We start from the raw sequence: 10,940 nt of genomic DNA on the forward strand, positions 1-10,940 counted from the left end.
TAAGTGTTCAAAATTTACCGATTAAGGTCAAATTCTCTCTCTCTCTCTCTCTCTCTCTCTCTCTCTCTCTCTCTCTCTCTCTCTCTCTCTCTCTCTCTCTCTTTCAACTTGCCATGTATTCCCACAGGTCGCTGTGAGTTCTACGTGTCCAGAGATGGGTTTCTGCCATTTTCTTCTTCTATAATAAGTCAGAAAACGAATCCCATCATACAAGGTATCAATCCAAGGTATGATTATACTTCGATAAAAAAAAAATATATATATATATATATATATATATATATATATATATATATATATATATATATATATATATATATATATATATATATATATATATATATATATATATATATATATATAAGTAGCTAATATTTAAATATTAGCTTTTGCGGTTTTGCTACAACTTTCTATTTAATACGAGCATCAAGTAGTCAATGAATGTAATAACAAACTTGTCTGAGAGATGGTGCTCGTCATATAAAGGGCTGAAGAAAACTCTTGTTCCTCTGGTGTCTACTGTGCTAGTACACAGACAATGTTGAGGCCGGCTGATGAGGCGACGATTCAAAAGCACCAACCAGTGACAAAGGCAGGTAAAGATGGAACAAGAGAGACGATATGGCCACAAATGCACAAACAATTGGCCACCACCACAAATTTGGCAATGAATAAGAACAAAAGAGGACAATCCGACGTGGTAACACAGCATAGGGAAGCAGAAATATATATTATCGTGCAGGACAGAAAATACAGGAAAAAAAAATAAACTTGATTAATTAAAAAGAAAAAAAAAAGGGAGGTACCACAAAAAAAAAGCCAAAAACAGACTAAACGCATGGGCAGGTGATAGATGAAGAGGAAGGAACCTTGAAAGGAGGAGCAGTAAGTGGAGGAGCAACAGGGATGTCAGTAGCCAAACTTTTTGATACCTTTCTGAGCAGGGCGAGATGCTTGATGTTTGCTTATGGTCTGTTAGGTCAAGATGATTTCCTTTGCTACCATTCACGAGAGAATAAACTGTCACCATCACCGAGTTGAAATTTTGCAGCCATCTTGATGTGTAAATTTACCTTCTCCTCTGATATTTTGAAATGTGGTAACAATAAATTTGACATATCAGGGTTTTACAACAACACGCGAAATTCTGAAAAATCATAAAACTAACATTTATCTACATCACCAATGTCAAGAGAATTACTCCAAAACTTCTTTTAATACAACAAATGGAAAGTAATCATTTCACACACATACACACACACACACACACTGCAGCTGTTATTCATTGATAACTTGCTACGCCATCCCCAGACGCAGCATGAATAAAAAGGTAGCACACGACTTCGCATCCAGCAGTCTAGCGCGCCACCTCTCTCAGTGCACTCCCACTTCAGCATCAAGACCACGCGCACGGTGAGGAATACACCAACGACAGAACGGTCCTTAACTAACCACTGAACAAGGATGTGGAGTTGCAAATCGTAGTAATTAGATTTTCCATTAAGTTATTAAGCTAGAGAGAACAGGAGTGAGTCAATCCCTCAACAGCTGCTGAGAACCAGAGTGGAGTGGACGTGGTGTTGCAAATAGAGATCGTAGTAATTAGGTTTTGCATTAAGTTATTTAGCTAGAGAGAAAAGAAGTGAGTCATCCCTCAACAGCTGCCGAGAACCAGAGTGGAGTGGACGTGCTGTTCCCGTGACCATGACTCGAGCTCCCTTTCAGCCAACCGACTTGAGTGAACGCGCCAAATTTATTTCCATGTGGTTCAGTGGAAAGTCGATTCGCGCTATCGCTCGAGAGACAGGCGTCAGCCCGTCCACAGTCTGCAAATGGATCAACCGGAGGAAGAAAGAAGGAATCTTGTACAATCGACCGCAACGTTACTTAGTACACTGGCCTCTGTCAATAATTGATCAGAGTCTTTACCTACAGAATGCATTTCTTCAAAGTTATAATATTTGTGCTTCTCTCTATCCCCATATTGACAACTTACGATTTCCATTACAATTAATCAATACTTGGCTTATAAAAAGTTACACATATACTCGTATAATATTTCTGTATCGTAACTGTGATCTCACAATACCAAGTTTCATTCCTTATAGCAACGTTCATACAGTTTGTTAGGTATCCATCATAAGTAATGCTGCATAAAGTGCCTCGAAGTAGAATATAGAGAAAAGAGACTGCACTGCTCATAAACAACGTGTAGCAACGGGATCAAGACAAAGCCATAGGTCATCAATACACCGGATTTGCACCGCTTTTTGTAATAAGTTTTTGGCTGATGTTTTCGTAGAACCTAAACTACTGAACTCTTCTGAACGGTTACTGGCAATTAAGCGTTGAAGAGAGTTTATCTTGTCATTCAATTCTACCTGTCTACAGTTAATCATTTCATGGCAGGGCGTCACTGAATAACTGTTACAGGCTGGACGACTTTTCAAATAATTATTCCTCCAAGTGTGAAGTTCTTGAATGAAGGATAATGGTGTTGGGCGCCTCGCGTTCGTTCCGTCAGTGTTTTTATTCTTGAGTATTGCTACTACTATTATTAAACAGCAAAAGCAATTAAAACTTTCATTATGCCTATACATTACAATCAGAAAGCTATCAGCACACTCCCTGGTGTTCCAAGACTTCCCGTTCAAAGCGTCTCCATGAATGAATAACAAATTGCTTGGTTTGTTTCACCGTTCAGATGGTGGCCGTCGCCTTGCTAACGTGGCTATTCTTCCTCAGTACACAGTCCCTCCGGTCCGCTGCACTGCTGCGTCAGTCCTCAGGTAGATGTCAGCATCACAATGTCCTCGAATGTGCTGAATGAAGAACAATATTCCTGTACTTGGCCACTGAATAACATTTCATTTATCAGTTCATTCACGCACCCGCGTGTCACTGTTCTCCATTGCGACAGAAAGCACAGCACCAGAAGCACTAGCAGCGGTGCAAGGCGTCTGGGCGTCACAGCGTCAGCACCAGTGTCCGGCGCTGCTCTTGTCGGACAACCCCAGCCAGGTTGCTCTAACATTCGTGAAGGTACGTCACCCGTTGAGGCGAGTAAAACCTTTTCCTTATTCGAGAACTGAAAGACTGCATTGGCAACATTTCATTGGATGATCATCATTACTCTCTAAGCGGCTTTTTCAGGAGGCCGAGGAGAAGCTTTCGCCACGCGGCATCGCCGTCTTCCTGGCGGCTCCTCAACACACGCAGGGTAATGGAACGCTGGTGTACCTCAAGGGGACGATCGACAAGGTTCGCCAGGTGGGTCATTCTCACGTAAAAACTGTATGTATTATTGTATTCAATTACTTGTTGCTAACAGATGAATTCCGTAGAAACAATCACATCCGTACAACGTTACTCACAGATGGGAGAAGCGTGGCACTGCCTGTTGGTGGTGGTGGTGAGTGATGACCCAGCCTTCCTCGCCGCCTTCGGTCACCTGTCACTTAGGCGTCACGCCCTCAGGTGGTCCACGAGGGTCCTTGTCCTCACTCGCCTCCCTCTCACCCATCTTGGCGGCCTGCACGGCCTTCTCTCCAATAGGAACGCCATGCTGCTCCTCGTGCACCGAGGCCAGAAAAAAAGGTAATCTTAAATTTAATTTGGTAATTATATCAAAGTTTGTGAGAAAAATATGATTTATATATATATATATATATATATATATATATATATATATATATATATATATATATATATATATATATATATATATATATATATATATATATATATATATATATATATATATATATATATATATATATATATACAAACAGGGATGTTGGCGTGTACGTTGCGATGCCGTTCAGCCCCATCACGAAACTCCCCAACAGAGTTGCCAGCTGGTCTGCCAGCAAGACTTGGACACAAACTCTGCAATCACAGTTTTTTCCGGACAAGTTTTTTGTGTTGGTAAAACATTACGTTTTTGTCAATAAGAGCTACTTACTTTTCCTACATATACCAAAAACATCAAAAAGTTGTTTACAATGTAGTCTCAGCATTTCGTCCAAAAAAAAAAAAACACTTTTACGAGCAGATTCGCTTCAGCACCAACGCTGACGGTGGCGGTGGAGCTCATGCCTCACCACTCCCTCACATGGGTGGACGACCCGCTCGCCAAGGAGGGACGCCGTCTCGTCTACACCGGTGCACTGGATAAAAGCGTTACGTATCTTGCAAAAGCAATGAACTTTACGTAAGTTTTTCTTATGAATATTGTGCCAAGTTATTAGCCTGTCTCATCCGAGTCTTTCATAACGAGCATCCAGCACAGATTTTTTTTTTTTTTTTTTATCCGAGTTGCCCTGATGAACTACGGCCAGGATGGTGGCTCGTACGAGCAAACAGTTTTTGCCATTAGGGAACCGCTACACAAAGTAGATGCCTTCCCAACCTCAAACCAGTGTTAGGATTGGAACCAGCGCGTCTGAAGGTCGTGGTACAACTAAAAAAAAAAATAATAATAATAATAAATAAATAAAATGCAGGTATAATGAAAGAAAACATTCCTGCAGTGCAAGTTTTGATAATGTTTTTCACCAGTTTCACATAAATGGATAAGAGATTTTATGTGAATGATTTTCTCTATCACATCCTTACACAGCCTGCCAATACACAGGCACAGGTACGTGTTGTCCCCAGACAGGACGTTCGGCACTATAATGCCTGACGGCTCCTGGACCGGCATGATGGGCATGGTGGTGCGGGAGGTGAGTGAAGCCTCTATGTTCACTTCTTCAGAGATATATACGTATGTATACTTTAAGAATTACGTTATGTACACTTTGACTTACGTTATCTTTAAGGCAATAAACTCAACCAATCACTCAATTACCCAAAAGATCTTAAGTCACTATAAGTCAATACAGCCGTGCGGTCCAACATTGCCCTTAAAAATGGAGTGCATTTTCAGTGTATAATTTTCAAAGAATAATGAACGGGAGCTTCCCGTTTACTCAAGATGCAATGCAAATATAAAAACAAACTTTACTTGTTAATTTTTTTTTTTTTTTATTTTTTTTTTATTCAGGAGGTAGATTTTGGAGGTGTGCCTTTCATGTTGTCGCCAGCACGGGCAGCAGCAGGAGACTACACTGCGGCGATAGGGACTGGAAAGGTGATAATACTTGGGGGGCTGGGAGGCCTTAAGATTGACCCGTGGGGCTTCCTGCTGCCCCTCACACCCATAGTGTGGGCATCCGCCCTGACGGCACTGCTGAGTGTGCTGGCCTTGCTGGAAATACTTTCCCTCAGTCTCTCCAGCGAGACGCTGCATCGCGGCGCCTTCAGCCCTGTCCGCATCCTCCTGCAACAAGGTGAGACCTCGTGGACCGTGCTAGGACCCGCCTGCTTGGGGCTGCCTTGCATCTTAACGATTTCCGTGCTCTCAGGGAGCAGCAGTCGTGCCCTAATGAAGACAAATTCTGCCTCACTCACTCCCAACGCAGACGTGGTGTGGCCCGCGGAGTGGTGGTGGTGGGAGCGTCTGGTGCTGGGTTTGTGGATGCTGACGACGCTGGTGCTGACGAGGAGCTACGCCGGCAACCTCATGTCCCTGCTGGCCGTGAGATACGTGCCGCAGCCCTTCCAGACTCTGAGGGACGTCCTGGACCACCCGAGCGTTGCCATGATATGGCAGAAGTATTCCAAGAATGAAGAATTTCTAAGAGTAAGTGAATGTAGGACAAGGCGAGAGATATAATTATCATCTCTGTCTTTTGATTCCATTATAATGTAAGTTAAGTAACATCGATTTCTAAGAAATTGCTGACATTTATTACTATAACTATACTTTATAAAAGTACTTTCAATATTATGCCTTGTTTTTTTTTTCTTTTCTGTGTCAAGGAGAACAGCCTAAGGCAATTTTTCTGTTTTATAGAAAATAGCCCGCACACCATGCCACTCCCAAGAAGAATCAGAAGTATAGGAAACAGAGTTTACCAACATAAAAATAAATAAATAAAATGAAAGTGAGGATACTAATTAACTCTTGCATTAGTTAGGTGGAGAGAATTGGAGTGAGAGTAAGGAGCATGTCTTGTGCAGCGAGGTCGCCGGAGAGGAAGAGGCATGAACTTAGCAAGCTCTGAAGAGCAGTAACCATGGAAGAAACGGTAGAAGACAGCAAGGAGGTGCAACACCGCGGCGGTGACTGAGACAACCAATTAGGCAAAAGAAATCGAAAGGACGACAATCTTTTGAATCTACCGTGTTTAGAGAGATGTGTGAGTTGAACGTCCTCATAAGTCAGAGCAATACTTCATACATGGACGAGGCGTCTAAATGAAGTAGCAGTGAGGAGGACAAGTATTGCGGAAGGCGACACTGAACATGTAACTTCATGGAAACTGCTTCATTGCAAAAGATTCGAGATTTCTTATTTGGAAGGAGGGCAAGGATAGTAGAGCGTCAGTGAAGTAGAGGTGATAGTTGTCTGGAAGGTTGTGTCGAGTGTATAGAATAGATGATGAAATTGGAGTTTTGATGCAATGAACAACGCAAAGTTTGCCCTTTCCCTGTCTGGAATAATAATGAAATCACACGTTAGGAGTTCTGTAGTTTCGCTAAATACCATTTTTTTCCCTAGGGTGTCCAGTCAGGTATGTTTCGAGAAGTGGCGGACATGGAGAAGAAGGGCCGCCTCAAGTTCCACACACAGACACAGTTTTCTAAGAGCCTTGACACCCTGGTGAGGGCCGGAGACCACGTTCTCGTCGAAATTTATAGTACTGTTAAAACATTAATGGCCTTAGACTTTTCCAAAAAAGGTAAATATTCTCTCTCTCTCTCTCTCTCTCTCTCTCTCTCTCTCTCTCTCTCTCTCTCTCTCTCTCTCTCTCTCTCTCTCAACTTGCCACGTGTTCCCACAGGTCGCTGTGACTTCTATCTGTCCAGAGATGGATTTCTGCCGTTTTCTTCTTCTATAATAAGTCAGAAAACGAATCCCATCATTCAAGGTCTCAGTCCAAGGTATGATTGTTGTTGAAATTAATACATAAGCGTTGGCTATGATTGTTTTCTTTTTGCTTTCTATAATTGCAAAGAATTATTTTCTACTTACTTACTAAATAAGAGTATCAAGTATTCAAAGTAACATTATTTTATTGAAGAGCAAATACTTTTTTTTCTCCTTTCTTCTTGTTTGTTTCTTAAGTATAGGTTGAATTACTCTTCTTTTGTTGTCTTCTTCAGTACAGATTTAATTTCTACAATACAAGCTCGAACCTTCATCATTGTGTATTACCCCACAGGGTGATGGCGCTGACGGAATCTGGAATCCTCACCTACTGGGTGCAGGACGTCGCCAATTTCACTCGATGCAACAATGTGCCCAAAAAAGTGGCGTTCTCTACCACTCTCTCGTTCACTAACCTTTGGGTGCGTGTGTATTACAGAGAGAGAGACCACCTGTGCCATGCTGTTCAGTCTTAAAACAACCCTAATGACACTGATAAGACTTACGTTTCCGTGCTGTTACAGGGAGTGTTTGCATTGCTGGCGGGGGGTCTGACTGCTGGCCTGGTGGTCTGGTGCCTTGAACTTCTGAACCTACCGGCCAAGAAGTCATCATGGAAAACGGTGTGACCAACAGTGTTCATCCTGCTTCAAATGTTCTTCGCGACGAAATCTTAAAACGGGGATGTCATGCACTTTCCCAGTTGAATTAAACGTCAGAATTAAGAAGAAAAAACAATGTTATTTTATCCCCAAATTTTAATAAAGACCATTTTCTTTTTCTTTTTTTTTTTTTTAAGTTTATTCGGTGTCATGTTCATTTGAGCACTGTCCGGCCACAGTTGAGAGCTTATGTGATTCAGTTCACAGTTATCTTCTCCGCCAGTAAGGTGATGGACGCTAAACCTGAGCCGAGAAGCAACAGGTATGAGGAGCTCTGCAGGTGGTCCATACTGGGCCCCTTCTGACTTGTGTCTTTAAGGATGTTGTGTATTCTGGAAGCAGCAGTGCCTAATGAAAACTAACTTAGTATAACCCACGGAATGGTGGTGGTGGGAGCGTCTGGTGCTTTGGCTGTGGATGCTGACGACACGTGCTGACGAGGAGCTACGGCGGCAACCTCATGTCCCTGCTGGCCGTGAGATACGTGCTGCAGCCCTTCCAGACACCAAGGAACGTTCCGAACGATCCTCACGTCGCCATGATATGGCAGAAGTATTCCAAGAATGAACATTTTCTGACAGTGAGCGAAACGCATTTTTAAAGCTAGAATATATGGCAAACATTAACAAGACTATATATGATTTTCATGGTTCTATGTTAATTCAATCTTTAGTCAGTTCAACCTCCGTGAACTCGATCCCGATATTTTTTTTTTTTTTTTTTTTTTGTCATCTCCACCCTGGTTAAGTCAACTCAACCCGTGGTACACTCAACCCCTAGCCAATTCAACGCATGGTCAACTCAATCCTATGGCCATCTCGACCCTGGGCAATTCAATTTCGATCAACTCAACCTCGGACAGCTCAACCGGTATATTAAGCTATGTTTTGTCTACCATATCAGGTTATGCTCTTTCTCTGATATAAGGTTCTTTCTGTCTCATCCTAAACTATGTCGAGACTATGCCTCGACACCCCGGTGAGGGCCGGACACCACGTTCTCATCGACATTGAAAATGCAATCAAAAGCTTGGTAGCTTTAGACTTCTCCCAAAAAGTTAAGTCTTCAAAACTTACTGATTAAGGTAAAATTCTCTCTCTCTCTCTCTCTCTCTCTCTCTCTCTCTCTCTCTCTCTCTCTCTCTCTCTCTCTCTCTCTCTCTCTCTCTCTCTCTCTCTCTCTCTCTCTCTCTCTCTCTCTCTCTCTCTCTCTCTCTCTCTCTCTCTCTCTCTCTCTCTCTCTTTCAACTTGCCATGTATTCCCACAGGTCGCTGTGAGTTCTACGTGTCCAGAGATGGGTTTCTGCCATTTTCTTCTATAATAAGTCAGAAAACGAATCCCATCATACAAGGTATCAATCCAAAGTATTATTATTCATCGATGAATATATATATATATATATATATATATATATATATATATATATATATATATATATATATATATATATATATATATATATATATATATATATATATATATATAAGTAGCTAATATTTAAATATTAGCTTTCGCTGTTTTGCTACAACTTTCTATTTAATACGAGCATCAAGTAGTCAATGAATGTAATAACAAACTTGTCTGAGAGATGGTGCTCGTCATATAAAGGGCTGAAGAAAACTCTGGTGTCTACTATGCTAGTACACAGACAATGTTGAGGCCGGCTGATGAGGCGACGATTCAAAAGCACCAACCAGTGACAAAGGCAGGTAAAGATGGAACAAGAGAGACGATATGGCCACAAATGCACAAACAATTGGCCACCACCACAAATTTGGCAATGAATAAGAACAAAAGAGGACAATCCGACGTGGTAACACAGCATAGGGAAGCAGAAATATATATTATCGTGCAGGACAGAAAATACAGGAAAAAAATAAATAAACTTGATTAATTAAAAAGAAAAAAAAAGGAAGGTACCACAAAAATAAAGCCAAAAACAGACTAAACGCATGGGCAGGTGATAGATGAAGAGGAAGGAACCTTGAAAGGAGGAGCAGTAAGTGGAGGAGCAACAGGGATGTCAGTAGCCAAACTTTTTGATACCTTTCTGAGCAGGGCGAGATGCTTGATGTTTGCTTATGGTCTGTTAGGTCAAGATGATTTCCTTTGCTACCATTCACGAGAGAATAAACTGTCACCATCAGCGAGTTGAAATTTTGCAGCCATCTTGATGTGTAAATTTACCCTCTCCTCTGATAGTGCCAGAAACGTTCGTGAATATTTTGAAATGTGGTAACAATAACTTTGACATATCAGGGTTGTACAACAGCACGCGAAATTCTGAAAAATCATAAAACTAACATTTATCTACATCAGAAACAAACAAATGTATTTCAGTAGTTATCTTGTGGATATGTGAATCAAAAGAACCCGTGACTAGAGTCAACAAGACCATTTGCGGTTGGACTGCGAGGAATAAGTGCATTAATAAATTTTGAATTTCTGGCAGAAAATTTTTAATATCAATGAAAAGAATCAGCACCGTTACCTACAGTGAGGATTTTAAGAGTTGTCAAGGACAAGTTATATAATCTAAGAAAGCACGAGCGAAAGCAAGGCCGGGCAATGAGACTATGATCATTTCCACCAATCTATATGACAATCTTAGCAAGAACAATATTTCAAGGGAGTGCACGATTGGAATGTAGAATCATTAGGCTCTACCATTCTTGTTCCAAGATCAAATGTTTTCTACAAGCGACGTAGCATTACTGCAGATGGGTGTCTCGTCTTATTTATGAAAGCATTCATGCTCCCTTCTTTGGCGACATCCCTCATCACTTTGCACAATACCACAGGGTGATGTCTCTCAAGGAATCAGGACTCCTCAAGTATTGGGCACAGGACGTACCTAATTTCACTCGATGCAACAATGTGCCCAAGACAGTGGCACTCTCCACCACTCTCTCGATTAGTAACCTTTGGGTACGTGTACATGCATGTATAATGTTTCTTGATACTTATTCTTCACCTTCATAACGATGATTATGATAACAATGGTCCTAGTCCCATAAACTTCCGCTTTGCGTTGCAGGGAGTGTTTGTGTTGCTGGCCAGTGGTCTGACTGCCGGGCTGGTGGTTTGGTGTCTTGAGCTGCTCAACAGACTCGCCAAGAAATCCTCATAGGAAAAGTTGTGACCAACGCGATGTCCTGCACATTTCACCACCAATGTCAAGAGAATTGTTCCAAAACTTCTTTTAAAACAACAAATGTAAAGTATTCATTCAAAAAAACATTTCAAACACACACACACACACACACACACACACACACACACACACACACACACACACACAC

General features: G+C 41.5%; 1 protein-coding gene across 6 annotated transcripts; it reads left to right on the forward strand.

The window, feature by feature from the left end:
• The first annotated feature begins 2,086 nt into the window (after positions 1–2,086).
• On the forward strand, positions 2,087–8,277 carry LOC135113558 (glutamate receptor ionotropic, delta-2-like). 6 transcript variants are annotated; one of them, XM_064028822.1, is made up of 11 exons: positions 2,087–3,042; positions 3,154–3,597; positions 3,792–3,923; positions 4,055–4,213; positions 4,637–4,727; positions 5,048–5,333; positions 5,466–5,686; positions 6,608–6,788; positions 6,891–6,990; positions 7,272–7,398; positions 7,501–8,277. In XM_064028822.1, the coding sequence occupies exons 2-11, from the start codon at positions 3,332–3,334 to the stop codon at positions 7,603–7,605; spliced, it is 1,668 nt and encodes a 555-aa protein (XP_063884892.1). In that variant the 5' UTR covers positions 2,087–3,042; positions 3,154–3,331; the 3' UTR covers positions 7,606–8,277. The 6 variants fall into 6 exon arrangements, with proteins under 6 accessions (XP_063884892.1, XP_063884890.1, XP_063884891.1 ...); XM_064028820.1 differs by having other exon boundaries at positions 2,096–3,042; positions 3,154–3,270; positions 3,377–3,597; positions 5,048–5,686; positions 7,501–8,276; XM_064028821.1 differs by having other exon boundaries at positions 2,096–3,270; positions 3,377–3,597; positions 5,048–5,686; positions 7,501–8,276.
• The last annotated feature ends 2,663 nt before the right edge of the window (positions 8,278–10,940 follow it).

This window comes from Scylla paramamosain, chromosome 26 (genome assembly GCF_035594125.1).
Source record: "Scylla paramamosain isolate STU-SP2022 chromosome 26, ASM3559412v1, whole genome shotgun sequence".
Lineage (NCBI taxonomy): Eukaryota > Metazoa > Arthropoda > Malacostraca > Decapoda > Portunidae > Scylla > Scylla paramamosain.

What these genes read in the sequence shown, in the direction of transcription:
- LOC135113558 (XM_064028819.1), top strand. Translation starts at nt 3,332, where the DNA reads ATGAATTCCGTAGAAACAATCACATCCGTACAACGTTACTCACAGATG. An exon ending in CACCGAGGCCAGAAAAAAAG is followed by an intron (nt 3,598 to 3,791) that starts GTAATCTTAAAT and finishes ATATACAAACAG; the next exon opens with GGATGTTGGCGTGTACGTTG. An exon ending in TCTCGTTCACTAACCTTTGG is followed by an intron (nt 7,399 to 7,500) that starts GTGCGTGTGTAT and finishes GTGCTGTTACAG; the next exon opens with GGAGTGTTTGCATTGCTGGC.